Source organism: Lethenteron reissneri, chromosome 50 (assembly GCF_015708825.2).
Source record: "Lethenteron reissneri isolate LAM-NWPU_2019-01 chromosome 50, ASM1570882v1, whole genome shotgun sequence".
In the NCBI taxonomy this organism is placed as follows: Eukaryota; Metazoa; Chordata; class Hyperoartia; order Petromyzontiformes; family Petromyzontidae; genus Lethenteron; species Lethenteron reissneri.
The window spans coordinates 2,021,640-2,048,811 of record NC_083828.1 but is presented as its reverse complement, the minus strand read 5'-3'; the positions used below and the strand labels follow the sequence as shown (position 1 = coordinate 2,048,811).

General features: G+C 59.7%; 1 protein-coding gene across 1 annotated transcript; it reads right to left on the bottom strand.

The window, feature by feature from the left end:
* Positions 1-4,556: 4,556 nt before the first annotated feature.
* On the bottom strand, positions 4,557-26,805 carry LOC133355013 (semaphorin-6D-like). Its single transcript, XM_061572269.1, has 19 exons — positions 26,554-26,805; positions 24,774-24,880; positions 23,080-23,185; positions 21,486-21,546; positions 15,623-15,685; positions 14,011-14,112; positions 13,466-13,556; positions 12,985-13,104; positions 12,439-12,527; positions 12,023-12,252; positions 11,371-11,502; positions 9,983-10,138; positions 9,097-9,282; positions 8,548-8,682; positions 7,632-7,712; positions 7,079-7,137; positions 6,172-6,192; positions 5,118-5,860; positions 4,557-4,922 (listed from the first exon to the last, which is right to left on the bottom strand). The coding sequence occupies exons 2-19, from the start codon at positions 24,877-24,879 to the stop codon at positions 4,557-4,559; spliced, it is 2,847 nt and encodes a 948-aa protein (XP_061428253.1). The 5' UTR covers position 24,880; positions 26,554-26,805.
* Positions 26,806-27,172: the final 367 nt, after the last annotated feature.

The following is a 27,172-nucleotide window of genomic DNA, read 5'->3' as shown; positions in this document are numbered from 1 at the left end:
CCTTGTTTGCTCACGCAGAGCAAACAAGGTACTGGGCCCAAAACCTCAGTCGCTCACCCAGAACCTCGCTTATCCAGAACCTCGCTCGCTCATCCAGATCCTCACTCGTGCACCCAGGACTTCGCTCGCTCACCTGCATGTCTCCGTGTCTCTGCCCAGGCGATGTTGCGGGGACAGTTGGACGTGCTGCAGGACTGGTGCTACCAGGCGGTGAGTCTGCCCTGCTCTCCCTGTCACTCTCCAATACCCAGGCCCCCTCTGAGCACAGCAGCGTAACACCCAAACTCATCCGCCCGAGTCTCTCTCACATATGGCTGGAGGAGAAATCATCATCATCATCACCAGCCAATGTCTATCCGCTGCTGGATAAAGGCCTCCCCACACCGATCGCCATCTCTGTCCAGTGTTCCTACAAATCCGTCTCACGCATAGACATGAACTTATTTAATCACTCCAACTCTGCGATGGATAGCAACCTTGTAAGTCTATGTACAGATACGTTTAGCTAGCAAATGGCTTCAGTTGATGTGGGTGGATTTCTGCTTCAAAGCCCCCCATTGAATGTTGAGTTCTACTCTGTGGTCCTCACATTGTGATTCATAAACTCACACGGAGGCTCATAGAGTCACACAGAGACCCGTAGACTCGCACAGAGACTCGGGGTCTTAGAGCATGGTTCCCAAACTCCAGTCCTGGAGACTTGTTTTCCATGTTTCACGTGACGTGCAAAGCAATGAACGGCGTCTGCGGCAATGGAGACCCAATTCAAATTAACATTGAGGTCATAATAAAGGTTTTTGGGTGAGATCGCGTTATTATAAATGTGTCGCAACCCTCCACCACCCGACATGACCAATCAGTAAAAAATGTGTCACGTTAACGAAACGCCAATTAGTTACTTTTTCAGCCCACCGGTGTGTTTGAAGTGTGAATCCACAACATTTAGAATTTGAGTACTGGTCGCGAAGCCTCCGTGTAAAACTGTTTGGAATGTTGGCGTTTGCCAAAATCTCTCGCCATTTTCGGGCGGAGTGCGGTAGCGAACTCGTGCCTCGCAAGCAAGAAAACCTGGGTTAAATTCCCGACTCGGGCATCTGCGTGGAGATTGAATGTTCCTCTTCCCCTGTTCCTCCCGGTTTTCGTTTCCTTCCATCGATGAAACAAAAAAAACATCCAATGTAACTTGTCATATCCAACATTGCAATGCTGAAATTAGCAACTTGGGATTTTATGAGGGGGTGTGTCGGTGTTTTGTGCGCGTGTTTGGTATCGCACAGACGTACAGTCAGCTCGCTCACACCCATCAAGCAGGCTAAGGCCATGGGCTGCTCCTTCCACTCGCGCATCCTCGACATCGACAACATTGACGTGAGTTCCCCTCCTCCTCCTGCCTGTTGTCGTTGTCATCGCGTCTCAGAACCGCGTGCTTTGTCCTGCATGCTAGGGCCTGAATGCCATGAGCTGTGTGCTACGAGCTGTATGTTGAGCTATAACCTTGTGCTCTGCTATGAACTTGTGATTTTGCTATGCTGTGGTCTATCTGGTTTCTGTGTCCTGCGACTCACTGCTCAACCTCCTGCTCTGCTGCGTGCATCCATGCGTCACTGCGTGTCTCTGCGTTTCACCGCGTCTCTCGGCATCTCCACGCATGTGTCCGTGCATCTCCACGCGTGTGTCCGTGCATCTCCACGCGTGTGACCGTGCATCTCCACGCGTGTGACCGTGCTATGCCGCGTGTATCCGCGCAGCTGGCGATGGGGAAGCTGATGGAGCAGGGTCCCGTGCTCATCATCACCTTCCAGGCTCAGCTCGTGCTGGGTGCTGCGAGACTCCAAGGGGCAGACGGTGGAGGGCGACCCCGTGCGTACCCACAACCTCTCACCCCCACCAAGGGAGTTAAACGAGCGCGCGTGCGGTTAAAGTCCGCGTGCTTTAACGCCACTCCTCACCCTGCCCGCTCTGCCCGCACCCCCCCCCCCGCCCCGTGTGTGTCTGCAGGACAAGGTGGTGCGTATGTTGTACGTGTGGGCTCTGTGCCGTGACCAGGAGGAGCTCAATCCCCTGGCTGCGTGGCGCCTCCTGGACATCTCGGCCTCCAGCTCGGAACAGATCCTCTGATCGCTCAGGCCCGCTCCCGGCCCCGCTCCCGGCTCCACAACAGCGACCACATCTTGGCTCCGGTTAGTCAGAGCTCCGATACTGCAGCTCGTAGGGTGTGCCGCCACCGCCGGAGTGGTGGTTGGTGGTGGTGGTGGTGGGAGGAGGAGGATTAGCTGAGCGTGAGCACTGCTATGGGGGTGGGGGGGGGGCACGGTACGGGTGAAGGTGCAGCCCTGAAATTGCTTGTTCGAGCCACTGCTGGCGGAAAGGCCTCCACTACAGGGAGCTCTTAAGAGAGCAAAGAGGGTATTCTGCCTACTTTTCCACACTGGCCCGACATCTTGGAAGAGGTGGAAGGTGGACGCGATTCGTAATGATTCCTCCTCTCTCCCTCCTCCGTGTAACGCGGGGGGCCCAGGGTGCGCTAGCGGGCAGCGTGTGTCACGTTTATTGCGACCTTGCCCGACCCTGTACTGCCAAGATGAGACGACACCATTTTTTATTGATTGATTTTTTAATGTAAAAAATAGTGCTATGTTGGAAGAGAATGGTTATTATTATTATCATCATCATCATTATTATCACAGTCATAATGCGCTATACATGAAGCTATTAAAACAGGCGAAACGCGAGCTGGCTGATGATTCTGCTGTGTCGACGCGACACGGACTCTGCGCCGCTCGGGTTGGGATTGCTCCCTCCACCTCCTGGGCCCCGTGACGACGGAGCCCTGTAAACACACAGCAACAGCGGTGTCTGCAATTACAGCAGCACCCACTCCACTCCATTGTGCTCAACTCCACTCAATGGGGCCATATATTTCTGGCGGCAGCCGCGATCACCGTCATGTCCCATCCGTCAGCGCGTCTTTGTCTCGTGCGACTTGGGATGCGATGGTTTTGATGAGCACGAGCAGGGCCATCCATAGGGGGGGGGGGGGGGGGTGGGGCCCGGGGCAACGAAACAGGAAGTATTACATCTGACACCACCGGGACGTCGGAAGCACGGGGGGGGGGGGGGGTAGGGGGGGGTCACCCCGAGTCGCCGTTACCCGAGGGACGGCTCTGAGCACCGCAATGTGATGGTGGACACCGATGAGTGATTGGTCGGTGACACGGAGGTTGCTCACAGCTCCTTGTCTAATCCACTCCAGTCCGGTGTGATAGTGTCAGTCCTCGCCTGCATTGCCCACTCCAGTCCAGTGTGCTCCAGCCACCTCTCGTATGCTTCCAGTTCAGTGTCATCTACTCCACTGTAGTGACACAATCCAATGGAGTGTGAGCAATTTAGCACTTCCCTCCCCCTCTGCATTATCCAATCTCGTCCAGTGTGCTTCTCCAGCCCCCTCTCGTGGTGCTCCACTCAATTGTGCTCCAGTCCACCTCGCTCCACTTCACTGTGCCACACTCCAGTCTGCTCCGCTGAAGCGTTTGCCAACTCGGTGGAGACGGAGCGAAGCGTGATCATGACCGCGACGTCCATCACGGCGACGGACTGGGCCTGAACCAGGCCCCCTCCGCGTGGTGAGTGGGAGAGCCGCCCTCCCCGTGCCGGCGCGGTTCACCCCACGCTCGCCCCACGCTCACCCCACGCTCACCCCACGCGTCGACAGGGTTCACCCCATGCTCGCCCCCTACTCCGGCGCTGTTCACCCCACGCTCACCTCACGCTCATCCCACGCTCACCCCACGCTCACCACCCGCGTCAACGCGGTTCACCCCACGCTCACCTGACGCTCGCCCGACGCTCGCCCCCCGCGTTGCAAATTAGCGTACGCATCTACCCACCTCCTCCACTGGCACGACCAAACTGCGCCAGGGCCACGGTCGGGCCAACTGGCCCACTGGCGTGGATCAGGAAGCACCAAGATGTGTTTTCCACTGCAGAAACCAAGCCGTGCCGCTAACGTTGCACGCACAAAAAATGTATTGGCCTCGCTCGGGGCTCTTCGGCCCCGTTTGGTCCCCGGCCAGATTCAGAAGTGGTGAGCAAAGTGGTAAAGCCACCCGGACTGCGAGGGAGCCCCACGCTGGCGCGGCTCGGATGTTGCAGTGGAAAAGGGGCGGTCGAGTCCCGACGCTACAAGCGCCGCCCGTTACGTTCTCTTGAAGCGGCTCCATTCAACCTGCAGCTGCTGCTCCACCGAGACCAAGACAAAGATGCCCCGTGTCGCCTTACCATACTTTTGGGGCAAATGTTGTTAGCGAGCAGTATATATGAAGGCCGGCACGGCACACGAGGGGGTGGGTGGCCAGCACCACGCCCGACCGCGTTTGTCTCCCGAGTGGCGATGTTTACACACCGCGCCAGGTACTCATTTGAGGTTGAGTCGACGTAACCACGACAATACCACTCCCCAGACACCAATACCAATATTGGTGTTAGTGTTCACGCGCGCATATACAGGCCCGTGCACTCCAATCGCTGTCGCACGCACGCGTGGCTGTGCGCTCGTTTCACCATTCCGCCAGGAGCTCGCGCGTTCCCGTTTTTCTGCCGGCTCCTCCCGCCGTTTGTTCAGCGTGAGGCACCGTCTCCCGAAGCCCTTGGTCGTGGCGCTGCGTGGCGCCGTCCGGCCTCGACCACCGCCGATGTTCGCTCGTCGCGCCTCCGGGGCGCCGGCTCCGGCGGCTCCGCAGCGTCCCCGGGCCGGGCGGGCGCTCCCCCCGTCCGCTCCCGGCGCTTAGCGTCCGCACGGCGGCGCTGCGCGCCCGGAGGAGGAGGAGGCCGGCGCGCGGGGTGGGGGAGCGCCGGTGGGAGGAGCCGGAGGGGGAGCGGCGCCCGGCGGCTTCGGGGCCGGCGCCGGCTTGACCGCCGCGGTTCTGCGCGCGCCGAGACGAGGGAACGCGGCGACCTGGGGGGGGCCGGGTTCACGAGCCGCCCCCCTCCCGGACGAGGTCGACCCCCGCGCGCCGCGAGGGAGGGGGGGCCACGCGGAGGGGCGCGGCGGGGAGCGCGACGGGGGCCGCGAGCGGTGCCGGCGGAGCGGAGCGCCCGACCGCTCGGGCGGCGCGCACGGCAGACGGGCCGCCCGGGCGGGGACGGCGCCCATCTCCCAGGATGCACTGCGTCACCTGACCGGTCTCCTGCAGCTTCCTGAGCAGCTCCTCGAGCGCCAGGCTGGGTGCGCTCACTCGCTCTGTGTGGCCCTGCTGCTGCCCGGGGTCCCCCCCCGCGGTCGTCGCGTCCGACCCGGCGCTCTCCCGGGGCCAAACGGCGAAAGCGGCGGCGGCGGCCGCGGCGGTCGCGACGGGCGACGGCCGCGGCCGGGGGTCCGCGGCGCCGCCCCCGCCGCCCGCCTTCCTGCGCGTCGCGGGCGGCGTCGACTCGGGGGTGGGCAGCGCCGCCAGCTCGGGGAGGGGGCGGCCGCCGGCACGGGGGAACGGCGGGGGGAGCCCCCCCGCCCACTCGAGCGCCGTCACGTCCACCTTGCCGACGGCCATGAGCGGCACGAGCAGCGCGGCCGACCTGGCCACGGCGTCGACCTTGCCCCGCGCGGCGCCCTCCAGCAGCAGCTCCTCGAGCAGCCGCGAACGGCCGTAGGGCCCCGCCGGCCCCGGGCCGGCGCCCGGGGCCGGCGCCGCGGGCGGCGGCTTGCGCGGCCGCTCGGGCCGCCGGGGCCGGCAGCGCCGGAAGAGGCAGACGGTGGCGACGCAGGAGAGCGCCGCGCCGAGAGCGAAGGCGCCGAGCAGGCAGAGCCACACGATGCCGGCGGGGACGCGGCCCGGGGAGGTGGAGACCCGCGGCTCGCGGATCGCTCCTGTGGCGGCACGCACGGCGCCAGCGGCCACTCGCGACACGCGGGACGCTCGCTACTCGCACTTGACACTCACTTCACAGTCATTACACTTGATGCTGCGCACACTTCACACTACACGATCACTACTCACTCAGACGTGACACTACTCACGCTTGGCACTCACTGCACATTCACTCTTCAGGCTTGACACGACTCGCACTTGCCATGACTCACGCACTTCACAATCGCTACTCACAGTTGACACTAAACGCAGGACACTCACTACTCTTACACCGTGACGCTCCATGTGATGCTGTGGAGGAGACACTCACCGCTGGACGTCACAACGGAGTCTGTGGAAGCACGGGGCAATGGAGACGCACAGGATCATCATCGTCGTCATCACCGTCATCATCGTCGTCATCACCGTCGTCATCATTCGTCAATATCGTCGTCGACATCGTCGTCATCATCGTCATTATTGTCGTCCACATCGTCGTCATCACCACCAAAGTCATCATCATTGCAACCACCATCATCATACTCGTAACCATCGACGTCATCAGCATCGTCACCATCATAAGCAGCGCCACCACAATCTTGCACAACCCATGTCAATATACACACTAGGCCACTGCACCAAAGTCAAATCACAGCACACAAATACAAAGATCCCCCGTATAGCCTTAACAGACTTGGGGCAAGTGCTGTTAGCGACCACCTATCAAGGCCGGCATAGCACACGTGGAGGTGGGTGGTCGGAACCACGCCCGGCCGCCTTTGTCTCCCTAGTGGCGATGTTTACTACACACCGCACCTCGTACTCATTTGAGTTCCCGAGTCCGGTTCAGATAATCGTCACTGGTACGCTTAGGTTTTTTCGGTAAAGTCGTGTAGGTAAAAATAATAATAAAAAAAATCAATGAAAAAGAACTAAATCGATTTCATAAAGTTATTTTTTATTTTTACTATTTATTTACCGAAAAAACCTAAGAGTATGAATCCCGAGTTCGATTCACGCCGTGAGCGTGAATCGAACTCGGGTCGCCAGATTCACCGCGCAGCGCGCTAATCGCTACAACCGCCGCTCCCCAACCACTACCACGGCAACAACATCACCACGGCGCTTGTGCCAGGCTATGTGCGTGCACGTTAAGGCCACGTGAAGTGTCGATCTACCACAGCACATGGCACAGACAGAGACACTGGACCCCCCCTGCAGGACTGTGGGGGGCTCACCGGCGCAGTCAGGCAGGTTCCCCGCGCTCCCCGTGGCGAGGGCTTGCTCCGCCATGGGGCTGGGGACACAGAGGGGACCCCCCCCTCATCCAGTTAGGCACGGCCCCCCACCGACACCAACACTCGGCAACCCCAAACAACCCCAAACATCCCCAAACCCTCGCGTCTCAGTGGGGCTGCTGCTGCGGTTTGGTGACGTCACTGCCAGTGCGTGGCGCTTTGTGACGTGTGGTGTACGGTCTGTGTTTGCGGTGTGCGTGGGTTATTGAGTGTAATGCGGTGTGTGTAGTGCGGTGCGAGTGGTGTGTGTATTGTGTAGTGCGGTGTGTGTAGTGCGGTGCGAGTGGTGTGTGTATTGTGTAGTGCGGTGTGTGTAGTGCGGTGCGAGTGGTGTGTGTATTGTGTAGTGCGGTGTGTGTAGTGCTGTGTGTGTGTAGCGGTGCATGTGGTGCAGTGCGTGCGTGTGGTTCAGTGGGTAGTGCGTGTGGTGCGTGTGTGCGGTGCATGTGGTGGTATGGTGCGTGCGGTGCGTGCGGTGCGCGAGTGTCCGCACCTGCCGTGGGATGATGGCGTGACGCGGCTGCAGGTCCCCCCCGACCAGGCGCAGTACGGGTCCCGGGACGCCAGGCAAGCCCTGGGGCCCACGCGAGACGGAGCAGGTCAATACCAGCGTATCTCCTGCACCTTCAGTCAATCGGTCCACTACTACGAATCTTAATCGATTTTTGACCGGGCCTATTAATCACCCGGGCCAAAATTGCGTCGGTACCACCCTCCGCTCGAGCCCTGCCTGGGGTCTGGGTACCCACGGGGAACCCACGGGGTACGCGCGACGCAACGGACGCAACGGACGCACACCTGTCCACCCATACGGTTTACCCGTATTGTTGCACAGGGAAATTGAGTAACAAAAAACATTGTCTATTTGTGTTTCTACCATGTGATGGTACTTTGTAGAATTAACGTTTAGATTTATAATGGCACGGGGTGACCAACAAGGTCTGAATTGGTCTGTAATAAGGTAGGGGGCACTGGTAAGGGGTCGACAGTTGTGCGAACGTGACCCGACTCCCGTCGCCCATCGTGCGGCCATGGCCCTGGGACCGACGCCCCCAAGTTCCGACCACCCGGCACGGCGCGGGGGCGGCGAGTCCAACGCTGGCGCACGCGGGCAACGTTGTTTGTTGTGCCTGGTCGGCTGGTAGCAGGCTCTTGACGACACGAATTTGACCACATCGTTCCCAAAGATCAATCTGGGGCGGATTTGTTGTCGGTTTTTTTGTGACGAGAGGGGCCCGGCCGCTCCGGCCCCGTTCGGTGAACACAGCAGTCGTGGGGGGGAGGGGGGGGTTGTGGGGGGTGGGGGGGGGTGTGAGAGGAGTGGGTTCACGAAGAAGTCGTGAGAAGGTGTGCGTGTGCTAGGCGTGTACTAGGCGTGTGGTGTGGCATGCCCTAGGCGTGTGCCGCACTTCTTGCAGTCTGCGTGCCGCGCGCAGTGGCTGAGCGGGAGGCGCAGCACGCAGGAGGAGAAGGCGAGGAAGACGGCGTGGCGCTCCGCGTCCACGAGCAGCGCCCGCACCGCGCGCGGGGACCGCTCGCCACAGCTGGGGGCGGGGGGCACGTGATGGCACACACAGCGGGGACACACACGACGTGGCACACATGGGATGACATGGGAGGGGTACATGAGGGAGACACGGGGAACATGGGGCGGGGGGCGGTGGATGGGAGACACGTGGGGAACACACGGGCCGGGGGGGGGGGGGATCGTGGGAGGGCACACATGGGGAGAGATACGGGGAGGGCATAGAGTGGGACACGGGGACACGAGTTCAATTCCGCTCAGGGCCAGCTCCAGCGACGAGCGTGTGGACGTGCGGTGTGCGTCTCGCCCCACGTGTGCGCGTCTCCCCCCACGTGTGCGTCTCCCCCCACGTGTGCGTCTCCCCCCACGTGCGCGTCTCCCCCCACGTGCGGGTCTCCCCCCACGTGCGCGTCTCCCCCACGTGTGTGCGTACTCGCGGGCGCTGTAGGGCTCCGCCTCCTCGAGCAGCACGGCGCCACCACCACCGCCACCACCGCCGCCACCGCCCGGCAGCAGCAGCAGCTTGAGCAGCACGCCGCTCTGCGCCGCGAGCAGCACCACCGTCTCGTTGCCGTGGCGCCCCGCCCTCACGTCCACCGCGATGTGGGTCAGCCGGTAGCTGGGCGGGGGGTCGGGGGGGGTCACGCCGGGGGTCACGCAGAGGTCGCGCGTTAAGATGGATTATTCTGAACCCAGCGTTTTGAGTCCTACGGGGGTCCGAAAGCTGGCGCTCTCTGTGTGTGCGTCTGCATGTGCGTGCGTTCATGCACATCTGTGCATGCGTCCATGCACATCTGTGCGTGCGTCCATGCACATATGTGTGTGCGTGCACATCTGTGTGTGCGTGCATGATCTCACAGGTGGGGAGTGGTTAGGGTAGTGGTTAGCGCGCTGCGCTATAAACCTAGCGACCCGAGTTCGATTCGTCCTCGCGGTCAACACCAGTGGCGTTTATCTGAACCGGTTCTTGGCATTCCCTAAGTCGACTCAGCCTTAAATGAGTACCTGGTGCAGTGTATAAACATCGGCACTGGGGAGACAAAGGCGGCCGGACGTGGTGCTGGCTACCCACCCACTCGTGTGCCGTGCCGGCTTTCGTGGGTCCACTTTCCCCCAAAGCCTGTTGAGGCTATACTGTGAATCTTTATACTGTTCCACAGGTGGTGCATCTGCCAGTCAAGTCTGGCAGTCAACCCATTGCACCTGGGGCTGTCCGGCGACCTCCTGCCAGCGAGCCTTCCGCACTTCCCGTGCCAGCCTCAGGGTGCACCTAGCCTGGCACAAGCGCTGGGGCGGTGTGACGTTGTTGCTGTTCTCACCGGGTGCCGGAGCGCACGAACCAGGGCTGCGGGGAGACGGCGTTGACGGCGCGGTGAGCCAGCGGGTGCGTCTTGGCGAAGCTCAGCGCCTCGTCCGGCAGCAGCGGCGAGCGGGGGAACGCAGCCGCCTCCCCCTCGCCCGCACACGCACCGGGCCTGGCGCGAGACGCGGGGGCGAGACGTGGGGGATGAGACGCAGGGCGACACCCCAGGTGACACACGGGTGACAAAAAGACAAAGATCAACAGATTGTTGGGGCAAGTGCTGATAGCGAATTGCACCTATGAAGACCGGCACGGCACACGAGGGGATGGGTGGCCAGCACCATGCCCGGCCGCATTTGTAGATGTTTACACATCACACCAGGTACTCATTTGAGGCTGAGTCGACCTAGGGTAAGCCCAGGACCTGATCAGATAATAGTCGTGAGTGTTGGCCGTGAGCAGGAATCGAACTCGGGTCGCTGGGTTCGTAGCGCAGCTAGCTGACCGCTACACCACAACTCCCCACACACAGGGTGACACTGTGATTACACGGGGAGACGCACAGGGTGACATACGGGGTTAGACATGGGGTAAGATAATGGCACACGGGGTAACAAACGAGGTAACAAGGGCTGAGAGACGGGAATGAAGCGATAAGCAAGACATGTTCGACAGAGAGACATGTGGACACGGGCATGAGGAACACAGACAGAGGACACAGGAACACAGAGACACACAAGGGATCACAGCCGCATGGCATGATGTCAGGGGCATGATAATGATGTCACGGTGTGATGGGAGTGGTGTGATGGCACTGATGTAATGGGAGTGGTGTGATGAGAGTGTTATGATGGGAGTGGTGTGATGGCACGGTATTAATTCTAGATTTGAAGCTTTCGTGACTGCAAGGATTCATACTCTCAGGTTTTTTCGGTAAAGTCACGTAGGTAAAAAATAAAATTAAAAGTTAATAAAAGTAATAATGGAAATAAAATAAAATAATAAATCACGACGTTTCGGAGGCAACACAAGTCTTCGTTATCAGGTGGGACCGTCACAGCTAAAATTACTGCATCAAGCTGTGACGGTCCCACCTGATAACGGAGACTTGTGTTGCCTCCGAAACGTCGTGATTTATTATTTTATTTTATTTCCATTATTACTTTTATTAACTTTTAATTTTATTTTTTACCTACGTGACTTTACCGAAAAAACCTGAGAATATGGCACGGTATGATGGCACGATGTGATGGGAGTGGTGTGATGGGAGTGGTGTGATGGCACGGTGTGATGGTATGGTGTGATGGGAGTGGTGTGATGGTAAGGTGTGATGGGAGTGGTGTGAGAGTGGTGTGAGAGTGGTGTGATGGCACGGTGTGATGGCGGGTCTGTGTTGTGATGCACCTGGGGGTGGGTGTGCGGGCCTCCGGCACGGCGAGCCAGGGGCCGTCGGGCCCTCGCTGCTCCGAGTAGCGGCCCTGGAAGGTGCTGGCCACGTCCTCCATGTCGAACGCGCACACGGCCGAGCCGTGGATGCTGCGCACACGCGCGCACGCATGTAAAGACAAAGCTACCCCGTGTAGCCTCTTGGAGACTGCTGGGGCAAGTGCTGTTAGCGAGGTCGGCACGGCACACGGGGGGTGGGTGGCCAGAACCACGGCCGGCCACTTTTGTCTCCCTTAGTGGGGATGTTTACGCGCCGCAACAGGCACTCATTTGAGGCTGAATCGACCTAGGGGAGGAATCGAACTCGGGCCACCGGGTTCATAGCGCAGCGCGCTAACCACCACACTACCGCTTCCCACACTCGATCACTCAAACACACCAACACAATCTCGCATTCACAAGCTGCAGAACGGGGAGAACACGCGGGCTCCAAATATACCGCGGGCATCGCCAGGCTCTGGGGCTCGAACCCACGTGCTCCTTCGCGGCAGGCGAGGGTGGTAACGTCTCCTCGACAGCGCAGTGATGCCTGGGTGACGGCCGGGTCGGGGTGGAGGGGGTGGGGTGGAGGGGGTGGAGGGGGTGGGGTCGGGGTGGAGGGGGGGGGCACCTGTTGAGGGGGGTGGTGAAGACCCCGAGCACGAGCTCGCGACCCCCGATGTGGAGCACCTCGGAGACCCCCTGGAGCTCGTTGAAGTAGAAGGGGGCGTCCCCCGGCGCCTCGCCCCCCACCGAGCAGTTGAGTCGCGCCTTCACGAACGAGCTCCAGTGGCCATCCAGCACGCGCTGAGAGCCCCCCGCGTCGCTCTTGCAGACGCGCGCCACGCGCGAGAACAGCACCTGGGGGGGGGGGGGGGGGGGCAGCGACGCACCTGTGTCAGCACGCCTACACAAGTGAAGGAACCCATGAATGAAAGCCGGTGTGTGTTGGTGTGTGTGTGAGTGAGTGAGTGAAGGCCGGTGTGTGTCGGTGTGTGAGTGAAGGCCCATGTGTGTCGGTGTGTGTGTGAGTGAAGGGCGCGTCACCTTGCCCATGGAGCTGAGCTCAACGGCGATCTCCGTGAAGAAGAAGTAGACATGCTGCCCGTGCTCCAGCACCCTCACGAACACGGGCTCTGTGCACCGCACGGCACACGCGTGACGCACCACACACAAGACACGCGTGACGTACCACACACAAGACACGCGTGACGTACCACACGGTTGACTCACGACACGCGTGACACACAACACAACCTCAGACACGCGCACACACCTGCCTTGACACAGTACTCGTGATGTGACACGACCTGACACGAGCAGGTCGTGTCACGTCACAGGGGGGGCCGGGCGGTGAGGGTGGGGGGGGGGTCGGTGAGGGAGGGGGGTTAGTGAGGGCGGGGGGTGTTAGTGAGGGGGGGGGTTGGTGAGGGTGGGAGGGTCGGTGATGGGGGGGGGGTCGGTGAGGGTTGGTGAGGGCAGGGTGGGTGAGGGGTCAGTGAGGGGGGGTTGGTGAGGGGGGGGGGGTTGGTGAGGGCAGGGTGGGTGAGGGGTCAGTGAGGGGGGGGGGTCAGTGAGGGGGGGGGTCAGTACCCTTGAGCCACTTGGAGTCGAGTTTGAGGGAGCGCAGGGGGGGCCCGGGCCCCAGGCTCCCGTAGACCACCGCGTCCACCCCCAGGGGGTCCACGGCCGTGGCCGAGTAGAGACGCTCGCCTGCACGCACAGATAAAGGTCCCCCAGCTAGCGCGCGTCCTGTGGGGGGCAAGTGCCCGTTGGCGAGCGGCACCCACGATGTGGCAAAACACCACGCCCGGCCGCCTTTGTCTCCCCAGCGCCGTACCAAGCGCTAATTTGAGGCTGAGTCGACCTAGGGGAGGCTCGGGACCGGTTCGGATAATCGCCACCGCTGTTGGTGGCCGTGAGCGGGAATGGCACTCGGGTGGCCGGGCTAGTCGCGCAGTGCACTCACCACTTTGCCACCGCTCCCCCACGCACGTCCGCACGTACACACGTCCGCACACGTACACACACGGACACACGTGTGTCGCTGGCGTGTCGCTGCGACCCCACGGACCTGCGAAGGCAGCCGCCCCTCCCTGCCGGGGGTCGAAGGGACACTTGGCGAGGCCACTCGTTTGCTCCCCAGTGAAGGACAGGTCCGCCAGCTGTCCACGCACACACACACGTACACACACGTACACACACACACACACGGACACACACACACGTACACACACGCGCACACACACACGCGCACACACACGCACACACACACGTGCACGCACACACGTGCACACACGCACACGCACACACACGTACGCACACACACACACACGCACACACACGTACACACACACACACACACGCGCACACACACACGCGCACACACATGCACGGACACGCACGGACACACACGCGCACACGCACGCACACACACACGCGCGAACGCACACACGCACACGCAGGGGCACTAGGAATAGACACTGCGTGACACTGCTGTGTGTGTCTGACACTCCGTGTGTGACACTGCTGTGCGTGACACTGCTGTGTGTGTGTGACACTGCTGTGGGTGACACTGAGAGTATGTCACTGCTGTGTGTGTGACCCAGGCAGCAGTACCTGGTAGTTCCTGCACGTGGGGCTGTATGCGTTGGTGCCGCACACAAAGAGGAGTCCGTCTCCTCGTGGCGCAACCACCTTCATGAAGTTGTGACACTCCTCCTGCGGTGAAGACAAACATCCCCCGTACAGCCTCCACAGACTTTTGGGGGCAAGGGCTGTTTAGCCAGCACCTGTGAAAGCCGGCAAGGCACACGAGGGGGCGGGTGGCCAGCACCATGCTCGGCCACCTTTGTCTTTTTACACACCACACTAAGTACTCGTTTAAGGCTGAGCCGACATTGGGGATGCCCAGCACAGGTTCAGATAATCGTCACCGGTGTGGGCGGCCGTGAGCGGGAATAGAACTCGGGCCTCTGCTGGGTTCATCGTCTCCCCCGAGTGACGCCGGTGTCACCCGCGTGACGCCGGTGTCACCCGAGTGACGCCGGTGTCACCCGCGTTGCCAACGGCCACGAAGGGCGGTGGCCCAGGGGCGGCCCCATCGTTCACCGCGCGTTCGCAGACGCTCGCGGTGCGAGCCCGGCGGCCGCCCCGGTCAATGCTGCGGCTGATATTCACGTGGGCGGTTAAAGATTCCCGTGACGTCATTCGCACGAGTAGGCCAACGACGTGCGCCGGATTCGTGGTCCAATTTTTCTGTCGCCAACATGTCAACAAGTTAGCACCGCGCGAGTTACTCAACTGACAGACTAATACACAGGGACTGCTGCCACTGGGGGTGCTCCTAGGCGAGATCACACAGCAGCCATCGCCCCCTGCTGTGAACGCACCTCAGGCTGTGTCTGTGATGCACGGCAGCGACTTCCTTCCCGAGGATCGCGCTGCGCTATGAGGAAGAGGGAGCTCATACGGACTATTTGGTTTTTTTTTATTCAAAAATAATATTTTCCCAGGTAAGGTCCCACTGAGCTACGTAGCGCTCTTTTCAATAAGCGACCTGGCTATCGCAAGTGACAGCTCAACGAATTGGCTTGTCACGTGGACATTTATAGCGGCGAAATGCTCTAAACGCGTGATGTTGATTCTAAATGTGGAGGGGAAAAACCGGAGGACCTGGAGAAAAATTCACGCGACCACGGGAAGAGAGACACGCAAACTCCAAATATACAGCAGCAGGTGTCAGGGTTGGGATCGAACCCACGACCTCCTGTAGACCAAGCGAGGTAGTTAACATCTAGCCACCGTGATGATGATGAGAGAGACGCAAACTCCAAATATACAGCAGCAGGTGTCGGGGTTGGGATCGAACCCACGACCTCCTGTAGACCAAGCGAGGTAGTTAACATCTCCTAGCCACCGTGATGTTGAGAGAGAGAGACACGCAAGCTCCAAATATACAGCAGCAGGTGTCCGGGTCGGGATCGAACCCACGACCTCCTGTGTACCAGGCGAGGGGGTTAACATCTATCCACCGTGACGACCAGGGGTTGGCAACCAAAACTCGGTACAAAATAAACCCTCAATACTCCTCGAGCCGCAATGCACTGCGTGGTGAATGCGAGACGGTGGTGAATGTTGATGAAGAGCGTCACGAAGTGGGTGTTCAAGAGCCGCAGGTTGGCGACTCCTGAGCCGTGAGAGAGGGGCCCTCGTGGCCGTCTGGCCTCACCTCCGTCTTGCCGTTCATGAGACACCGGTCCACCTCCTGGCGCTCCGCCATCCACGTCAGCTTCTGCGATAAAAAAAACACTCCTCACCCATCACGCTCTTCACCCATCACGCTCCTCACCCATCACGCTCCTCACTCATCTCACTCTCACAAGTCACACCATCACACCATCAACACCCTCACTCCTCACTCTCACACCATCACACCATCAACACACTCACCCTCACCCCTCACACTCTCACACCATCAACACCCTCACTCTCACACCATCACACCATCACTCTCACACCATCAACACCCTGACCTCTCACTCTCACACCATCACACCATCAACACCCTCACTCCTCACTCTCACACCATCACTCTCACACCATCACTCTCACACCATCACACCATCAACACCCTCACCTCTCACTCTCACACCATCACACCATCAACACCCTCACTCTCACACCATCACACCCTCACCCTCACCTCTCACTCTCACACCATCACACCATCAACACCCTCACTCTCACACCATCACACACTCACCCTCACCTCTCACTCTCACACCATCACACCATCAACACCCTCACTCTCACACCATCACACCCTCACTCTCACACCATCACACACTCACCCTCACCCTCACTCTCACACCATCAACACCCTCACTCTCACACCATCACACACTCACCCTCACCTCTCACTCTCACACCATCACACCATCACACCATCAACACCCTCACTCTCACACCATCAACACCCTCACTCTCACACCATCACACCCTCACTCTCACACCATCACACCCTCACCCTCACCTCTCACTCTCACACCATCACACCATCACACCATCAACACCCTCACTCTCACACCATCACACCCTCACCCTCACACCATCACACCCTCACCCTCACCTCTCACTCTCACACCATCACACCCTCACCCTCACCTCTCACTCTCACACCATCACACCATCACACCCTCACTCTCACACCATCACACCCTCACCCTCACACCATCACACCCTCACCCTCACCTCTCACTCTCACACCATCACACCATCACACCCTCACTCTCACACCATCACACCCTCACCCTCACACCATCACACCCTCACCCTCACCTCTCACTCTCACACCATCACACCATCACACCCTCACTCTCACACCATCACACCCTCACCCTCACACCATCACACCCTCACCTCTCACTCTCACACCATCACACCCTCACCCTCACCTCTCACTCTCACACCATCACACCATCACACCCTCACTCTCACACCATCACACCCTCACCCTCACACCATCACACACCCTCACCCTCACCTCTCACTCTCACACCATCACACCCTCACCTCTCACTCTCACACCATCACACCATCACACCCTCACTCTCACACCATCACACCCTCACCCTCACACCATCACACCCTCACCCTCACCTCTCACTCTCACACCATCACACCATCACACCCTCACTCTCACACCATCACACCCTCACCCTCACACCATCACACCCTCACCCTCACCTCTCACTCTCACACCATCACACCATCACACCCTCACTCTCACACCATCACACCCTCACCCTCACACCATCACACACTCACCTCTCACTCTCACACCATCACACCCTCACCCTCACCTCTCACTCTCACACCATCACACCCTCACCCTCACCTCTCACACCATCACACCCTCACCCTCACACCATCACACACTCACCCTCACCTCTCACTCTCACACCATCACACCCTCACCCTCACCTCTCACTCTCACACCATCACACCATCACACCATCACACCCTCACCCTCACACCCTCACACCATCACACCATCACACCCTCACCCTCACCTCTCACTCTCACACCATCACACCCTCCCCTCTCACCTCACACCTCACTCTCACACCATCACACCCTCACTCTCACACCATCACACCATCACACCATCACACCCTCACCTCTCACTCTCACACCATCACACCCTCACCCTCACCTCTCACTCTCACACCATCACACCCTCACCCTCACCTCTCACTCTCACACCATCACACCCTCACCCTCACCTCTCACTCTCACACCATCACACCCTCACCCTCACCTCTCACTCTCACACCATCACACCCTCACCCTCACCTCTCACTCTCACACCATCACACCCTCACCCTCACCTCTCACTCTCACACCATCACACCCTCACCCTCACCTCTCACTCTCACACCATCACACCCTCACCCTCACCTCTCACTCTCACACCATCACACCCTCACCCTCACCTCTCACTCTCACACCATCACACCCTCACCCTCACCTCTCACTCTCACACCATCACACCCTCACCCTCACCTCTCACTCTCACACCATCACACCCTCACCCTCACCTCTCACTCTCACACCATCACACCCTCACCCTCACCTCTCACTCTCACACCATCACACCCTCACCTCTCACTCTCACACCATCACACCCTCCCCTCACCTCTCACTCTCACACCATCACACACCTCACCCTCACCTCTCACTCTCACACCATCACACCTCACCCTCACCTCTCACTCTCACACCATCACACCCCTCACCCTCACCTCTCACTCTCACACCATCACACCCTCACCCTCACCTCTCACTCTCACACCATCACACCCTCACCCTCACCTCTCACTCTCACACCATCACACCCTCACCCTCACCTCTCACTCTCACACCATCACACCCTCACCTCACTCTCTCACCCTCACACCATCACACCCTCACACCATCACACCCTCACACCATCACACCCTCACCCCTCACCTCTCACTCTCTCACCCTCACACCATCACACCCTCACACCATCACACCCTCACCCTCACACCATCACAACCACATCAAACCCTCACCCATCACACCATCACACCTCACCATCACACCATCACACCAGCACACCAATCACACCATCAACATCACTCACCCTCCCCTCACACCATCACACCTCACCCTCACCTCTCACTCTCACACCATCACACCTCACCCTCATCCCATCACACCCTCACACCATCACACCCTCCCACCATCACACCCTCACACCATCACAGACACCCACCTCACCTCTCACTCTCTCACCCTCACACCATCACACCCTCCACACCATCACAGCCCTCACACCAGCACACCCTCACTCTCACCTCTCACTCTCTCACCCTCACACCATCACACCCTCAACACCATCACACCCTCACCCTCACACCATCACACCATCACACCATCACACATCACACCATCACACCCTCACATCACACCATCACACCCATCCATCACAGCCATCACACCATCACACCATCACACCATCACACCATCACACCACCACCCTCCCCCTCACCTCTCACTCTCACACCATCACACCCTCACCCTCACCTCTCACTCTCACACCATCACACCCTCACCCTCACACCATCACACCCTCACACCATCACACCCTCACACCATCACACCCTCACACCATCACACCCTCACCCTCACCTCTCACTCTCTCACCCTCACACCATCACACCCTCACACCATCACACCCTCACACCATCACACCCTCACCCTCACCTCTCACTCTCTCACCCTCACACCATCACACCCTCACACCATCACACCCTCACCCTCACACCATCACACCATCACACCATCACACCCTCACCATCACACCATCACACCCTCACCATCACACCATCACACCATCACACCATCACACCATCACACCATCACACCCTCACCTCTCACTCTCACACCATCACACCATCACACCATCACACCCTCACACCATCACACCCTCACCCTCACACCATCACACCCTCACACCGTCACACCCTCACCCTCACACCCTCACACCATCACACCCTCACACCATCACCCTCACACCATCACCCTCACACCATCACACCCTCACCCTCACCTCTCACTCTCACACCATCACACCCTCACCCTCACACCATCACACCCTCACACCATCACACCCTCACACCATCACACCCTCACACCATCACACCCTCACCCTCACCTCTCACTCTCTCACCCTCACACCATCACACCCTCACACCATCACACCCTCACACCATCACACCCTCACCCTCACCTCTCACTCTCTCACCCTCACACCATCACACCCTCACACCATCACACCCTCACCCTCACACCATCACACCATCACACCATCACACCCTCACCATCACACCATCACACCCTCACCATCACACCATCACACCATCACACCATCACACCATCACACCCTCACCTCTCACTCTCACACCATCACACCATCACACCCTCACACCATCACACCCTCACCCTCACACCATCACACCCTCACACCGTCACACCCTCACCCTCACACCATCACACCCTCACACCATCACACCCTCACCCTCACACCATCACACCCTCACACCATCACACCCTCACCCTCACCTCTCACCCTCACACCATCACACCATCACACCATCACACCATCACACCATCACACCATCACCCTCACCTCTCACTCTCACACCATCACACCATCACACCATCACACCATCACACCCTCACACCATCACACCCTCACACCATCACACCATCACACCATCACACCCTCACCCTCACCTCTCACCCTCACACCATCACACCATCACACCATCACACCATCACACCCTCACCCTCACCTCTCACTCTCACACCCTCACCTCTCACTCTCACACCATCACACCATCACACCATCACACCATCACACCATCACACCATCACACCCTCACACCATCACACCATCACACCATCACACCCTCACCCTCACCTCTCACCCTCACACCATCACACCATCACACCATCACACCATCACACCATCACACCCTCACCCTCACCTCTCACTCTCACACCCTCACCTCTCACTCTCACACCATCACACCATCACACCATCACACCATCACACCATCACACCCTCACACCATCACACCATCACACCATCACACCCTCACCCTCACCTCTCACCCTCACACCATCACACCATCACACCATCACACCATCACACCATCACACCATCACACCCTCACCCTCACCTCTCACTCTCACACCCTCACCTCTCACTCTCACACCATCACACCATCACACCATCACACCCTCACACCATCACACCCTCACACCATCACACCATCACACCCTCACCCTCACCTCTCACTCTCACACCCTCACCTCTCACTCTCACACCATCACACCATCACACCATCACACCATCACACCATCACACCATCACACCATCACACCCTCACCCCCTCCCCCCCTCCCCCCCTCCCCCCCCACTCCCACAAACATTCCCTGGACAGGCTGTTGGGGGCAATTGCCACACGAGGCGGTGATGTGGCCATCACCACGCCCGACCGCCTTTGTCTCCCCAGTGCTAATATTTACACACACCAGCTACTGCACTCATTCAAGGCTGAGTCGACCTAGGGGAGGTCCCGGCAGGACCGGTTCAAATATTCGCCACAGTTATTGGTCGTGAGCGGGGAATCGAACTCGGGCCGCCGTTTTCGTAGCGCCAGTGCGCTAACCGCTGCGCCACCGCTCTCCATTGCACCACCTCGCCCCTGACGCTCGCTCACCGCCGACCCCTCACCGCCGACCCCACACCCCTCACCGCCGACCCCACACCCCTCACCGCCGACCCCACACCCCTCACCGCCGACCCCACACCCCTCACCGCCGACCCCACACCCCTCACCGAAGACCACACACCCCTCACCACCGACCCCACACCCCTCACCCGTGACCCCACTCCCCTCACCCGTGACCCCACTCCCCTCACCCGTGACCCCACACCCCTCACCCGTGACCCCACACCCCTCACCCGTGACCCCACACCCCTCACTGCCGCTCACCGCGCTGTGGGTGATGGCGCCATGCACGGGGCGGCTCAGATCCACAGTGAACACGTGGTCCCTGTGAGGAGCAGAGACATTCGCGTGAGTGCCGGGTGACGCCTGTGTGAAGTGGGCGGTGCCTGTGTGAAGTGGGCGGTGCCTGTGTGAAGTGGGTGGTGTCTGTGTGAAGTGGATGGTGTCTGTGTGAAGTGGGCGGTGCCTGTGTGAAGTGGGCGGTGCCTGTGTGAAGTGGGTGGTGCCTGTGTGAAGTGGGCGGTGCCTGTGTGAAGTGGGTGGTGCCTGTGTGAAGTGGGCGGTGCCTGTGTGAAGTGGGCGGTGTCTGTATGAAGTGGGTGGTGCCTGTGTGAAGTGGGCGGTGCCTGTGTGAAGTGGGCGGTGTCTGTATGAAGTGGGTGGTGCCTGTGTGAAGTGGGCGGTGCCTGTGTGAAGTGGGTGGTGCCTGTGTGAAGTGGGTGGTGCCTGTGTGAAGTGGGCGGTGTCTGTGTGAAGTGGGCGGTGCCTGTGTGAAGTGGGTGGTGCCTGTGTGAAGTGGGTGGTGCCTGTGTGAAGTGGGCGGTGCCTGTGTGAAGTGGGAGGTGCTCGTGTGAAGTGGGTGGTGCCTGTGTGAAGTGGGCGGTGTCTGTGTGAATTGGGTGGTGCCTGTGTGAAGTGGGAGGTGCTCGTGTGAAGTGGGTGGTGCCTGTGTGAAGTGGGTGGTGCCTGTGTGAAATGGGAGGTGCTCGTGTGAAGTGGGTGGTGCCTGTGTGAAGTGGGTGGTGCCTGTGTGAAGTGGGTGGTGCCTGTGTGAAGTGGGTGGTGCCTGTGTGAAGTGGGTGGTGCCTGTGTGAAGTGGGTGGTGCCTGTGTGAAGTGGGCGGTGTCTGTGTGAAGTGGGCGGTGCCTGTGTGAAGTGGGTGGTGCCTGTGTGAAGTGGGTGGTGCCTGTGTGAAGTGGGCGGTGCCTGTGTGAAGTGGGTGGTGCCTGTGTGAAGTGGGTGGTGCCTGTGTGAAGTGGGTGGTGTCTGTGAAGTGGGCGGTGCCTGTGTGAAGTGGGTGGTGCCTGTGTGAAATGGGTGGTGCCTGTGTGAAGTGGGTGGTGCCTGTGTGAAGTGGGTGGTGCCTGTGTGAAGTGGGTGGTGCATGTGTGAAGTGGGCGGTGCCTGTGTGAAGTAGGTGGTGCCTGTGTGAAGTGGGTGGTGCCTGTGTGAAGTGGGTGGTGCCTGTGTGAAGTGGGCGGTGCCTGTGTGAAGTGGGTGGTGCCTGTGTGAAGTGGGTGGTGCCTGTGTGAAGTGGGTGGTGCCTGTGTGAAGTGGGCGGTGCCTGTGTGAAGTAGGTGGTGCCTGTGTGAAGTGGGTGGTGCCTGTGTGAAGTGGGTGGTGTCTGTGTGAAGTGGGTGGCGCCTGTGTGAAGTGGGTGGTGCCTGTGTGAAGTGGGCGGTGCCTGTGTGAAGTAGGTGGTGCCTGTGTGAAGTGGGTGGTGCCTGTGTGAAGTGGGTGGTGCCTGTGTGAAGTGGGCGGTGCCTGTGTGAAGTGGGTGGTGTCTGTGTGAAGTGGGTGGTGCCTGTGTGAAGTGGGTGGTGCCTGTGAAGTGAGCGGTGCCTGTGTGAGGCCATACCGCCCTGCTATGAGCAGGCGTGCTCCGATCAGGAGCAGCAGCTGGACGTTGAGGCTGCTGTTGGTGGAGTCGTCCTCTCCCAGGAACACGGGGAGACTCTCGCTGTCTGTGACACAGACAAAGATCCCCCGTGAAGCCTCCACAGACTGTTGGGGCAAGTGCAGTCAGCGAGCGCCCATGATTGGCCAAACACAACGCGAGAATCGGGGCGGTGTTGCCAGCGCCACGCCCGGCCGCCTTTGTCTCCCCAGTCGTGATGTGTACACACCACACCTTGTACTCATTAATGGCTGAGTCGCCCTAGAGGAGGGTCCAGGAACCGGTTCAAATATTCGTCACTGACGTGCGTGATCATTCTCTGCGCAGTGCGCTAACCACTGCGCCACCGCTCCCCTACCGACGCTCCTGCGTCTGCTACAAAATGCAAAGATCCCCCGTATAGCCTGCAACAGCCTGTTGGGGCAAGTGCTGTTAGCAAGCAGCGCCTATGAAGGCCGGCACGGCACACGAGGGGGTGGGTGGCCAACACCACGCCTTTGTCTCCCCATCGGCGATGTTCACACATAGCACCGTGTAACCGATTTGAGGCCGAGTCCACCTAGGCGAGGCCCAGAACCGATTCAAAGAATCGTCACCGGTGTTGGTGAGCGGGAATCGAACTCGAGTGGCCGGGTTCGTAGCCCAGCGTGCCGACCACTGCGCCACCGCTCCCCCTGCGACGCTTTTGTGTCTGCGACACACACCACACGCGCGCGCGTGCGTGCGCGCGTACCCCGGGGGTCAGCCGGGGTCAGGCTAAGTTGGGACACCACCCGCGTGCCAATTTGGGAACCGCTGACGCGACCGTTTGCGGAGCGGCACGGAGACCCGGGCGTGCTTTCAGATCCCAGCATCGCCCCTGGAAATGTGCACAATTCCATTCATGAAATAGTTGGGTCGAAACATCCCAATACAGGACCGCAGAGCGCGGGCAATTGTTAGTAGCGCGCGCCGGTTCTGGCTGCTGCCGTCCCGCCACTCATGTGTGGTTTCACTCTGTGGCTCTGTGCGAAAGCTGAGTGAGTGAGGCTCCTCGGGGTGAGTGAGGCTCGGGGTGAGTGAGGGGCGGGGTGAGTGAGGGGCGGGGTGAGTGAGGCTTTGGGTGAGTGGGGCTCGGGGTGAGTGAGGGGCGGGGTGAGTGAGTGTGGCTCGGGGTGAGTGAGGCTCGGGGTGAGTGAGGGGCGGGGTGAGTGAGGCTCTGGGTGAGTGAGGGGCGGGGTGAGTGAGGGGCGGGGTGAGTGAGGCTCTGGGTGAGTGAGGCTCGGGGTGAGTGAGGGGCGGGGTGAGTGAGGGGCGGGGTGAGTGAGTGAGGCTCGGGGTGAGTGAGGGGCGGGGTGAGTGAGGGGCGGGGTGAGTGAGGCTCGGGGTGAGTGAGGCTCTGGGTGAGTGAGGGGCGGGGTGAGTGAGGGGCGGGGTGAGTGAGGCTCTGGGTGAGTGAGGGGCGGGGTGAGTGAGGCTCTGGGTGAGTGAGGGGCGGGGTGAGTGAGGGGCGGGGTGAGTGAGGCTCTGGGTGAGTGAGGCTCTGGGTGAGTGGGGCTCGGGGTGAGTGAGGCGCGGTGTGAGTGAGTGAGGCTCTGGGTGAGTGAGGCTCGGGGTGAGTGAGGGGCGGGGTGAGTGAGTGAGGCGAGGGGTGAGATGGGGTGAGCATGCCTCACCTCTGCCGACAGTGATGGTGATGGGGTCGACGTCGGCAGGGAACGCGTGGAGAGCGCGGGAGACGGCGAGCAGCAGCACCAGCAGGCAGAGAGAAGGGGCCGCCATGCTGACCAACATCACCGCCCCCACACCATCAACATCGTTAACATCAACACAGCATTACCACAACACACACACACCTCATTACCATGCAGACGTCACTGCAACATCATCACAACATTCGCGAATATCACCACGTACAACATCAACACAACATCAACACAACATCACGACCGCACAAACAGCATCACATCACCATAATATCCCCTGACATTACCACACATCAGTACATTATCACCATCACAACATCGCCACATCAACATCCCCCAACATCAACACACACACAGATAGGCACATCGACCACTGGGACATCAACATCACCTCAACATGAACACAGAAACATCACCCAACATCACCCAACATCACCACGCGCACATCGACCACTGATATACCAACATCACCTCAACATCAACACATAAACATCACCTCAACATCACCCAACATCGCCACGCGCACATCCGCACATGGGCCACTGGGACATCAACATCACCCCAACATCAACACAGAAACATCACCCAACATCACCACGCGCACATCGGCCACTGGGACATCAACATCACCCCAACATCAACACAGAAACATCACCCAACATCACCCAACATCACCACGCGCACATCGACCACTGGGGCATCAGCATTCCAGCCTCGCCTTGGGCGCCTCCCGCTGTTTGCTCTGTGAAAATTACTTATCGACTATGGGGTGAGCGGTGAGGGAAGGGGTGAGGGGTGAGGGGAGGGTGAATGTTGATAGGGTGAGGGGGTGAGGGTGAGTGAAAGGGTGAATGTTGAAAGGGTGAGGGGTGAGTGAAGGGGGTGGAATTTGAGAGGGTGAGGGAGTGAGTGAATGTTAAGAGGGTGACGAGGTGAGGGGTGATGGAAGGGGAGAATGCTGAGAGGGTGACGAGGTGAGGGGTGATGGAAGGGGAGGATGCTGAGAGGGTGAGTGACGGGTGAGGGTTTAGGGGTTGAATGATGAGAGGGTGAGGAAGGGGTGAGTGTCGAAACAATGCCGACACTTGAGGAGCGCCAGAGACGACGAGACGAGAGACATTGGAGAGACAGAGACATTGGAGAGACAGAGACACAGAGTCAGAGGCACGGGACAGGGAGACAGGGATACGGCACATAGACACAGGGAGACAGTGACACGGAGAAACAGACACGAGACAGAGAAACAGGGGATAGACACAGGGAGACAGGGGAGAGACAGGGGATAGACAAAAGGAGACAGACACGAGACAGAGAAACAGGGGAGAGACACAGGGAGACAGACACGAGACAGAGAGACAGGGGAGAGACAGAGAGACAGAGACACGAGGAGCTCAAGGCACAGGGAGGCAGTGACACAGAGAGACAGACACGGAGAGACAGAGAGACAGACACGAGACAGAGAGACAGGGGAGAGACAGGGGAGAGACACAGGGAGACAGGACAGAGAGACAGACACGGGACAGAGAGACGGGAAGACAGAGACACGGAGAGCTCAAGACACAGGGAGGCAGTGACACAGAGAGACAGACACGGAGAGACAGAGAGACAGACACGAGACAGAGAGACAGGGGAGAGGCAGGGAGACAGGACAGAGAGACAGACACGAGACAGAGACACAGGGGGAGACAGAGACACGGAGAGCTCAAGACACAAGGAGGCAGACGCAGGCTCCCGGTTCCCACCGATTCACCTGGGCTCGCGAAGTCGCAGACACGGAGCGTCGACAGATGCGGGGAGAGAGGAGATGAGGGGAGATGAGGGGAGATGGGGGGAGATGGGGGGAGATGAGGGGAGATGGGGGGAGATGAGGGGAGAGAGGATAGGAGGAGATGGCGAGGAGGATTGTGATGAGGAGGTGGAGATGAGATCGCGGAGAGTGGAGCCGCATTCGAGTGACGGCAGCGGCTGCACGGTGCAGCTCCCCCCACAGCCCCCCCCCCACTGCCCCCCCCCCAATCCTGACTCCCCTCCCCCTCGTCCCCCCAATCCCGACTCTCCCCCCTCCCCTCTGACCCCCCACCACGGGATGAGCGGCTCCGCCCCGAGATGAGCTCCACGCGTCCGCGGAGGGGATTTGGGAGAGGAGGGGGAGGGGGGGTGAAAGGAGGAGCGGGGGGGGGGGTGATGACGGGGGAGTGAGAGACAGGGGGGAGGGGGTGGTAGGGGATGGAGGGGGGAGGGAACCATCTGCAGCATCAGAGAGAGGGAGCAGGTGCAGAGATGAGACTGGGTTGTACGGGTGCGTGTGTGTGTGCGCGTGCGTGTGAAGGGAGGTGCTCGCTAACACCACTTGCCCCAACAGTCTGTCC

Excerpts from the sequence above, each read along its gene's own strand:
- LOC133355013 (XM_061572269.1), bottom strand. The coding sequence starts at position 24,879 with ATGGCGGCCCCTTCTCTCTGCCTGCTGGTGCTGCTGCTCGCCGTCTCC. Across the intron at positions 14,113-15,622 it reads TCATGAACGGCAAGACGGAG|GAGGAGTGTCACAACTTCAT; the intron begins GTGAGGCCAGAC and ends TCTTCACCGCAG. Across the intron at positions 12,528-12,984 it reads CGACTCCAAGTGGCTCAAGG|AGCCCGTGTTCGTGAGGGTG; the intron begins GTACTGACCCCC and ends TGCGGTGCACAG.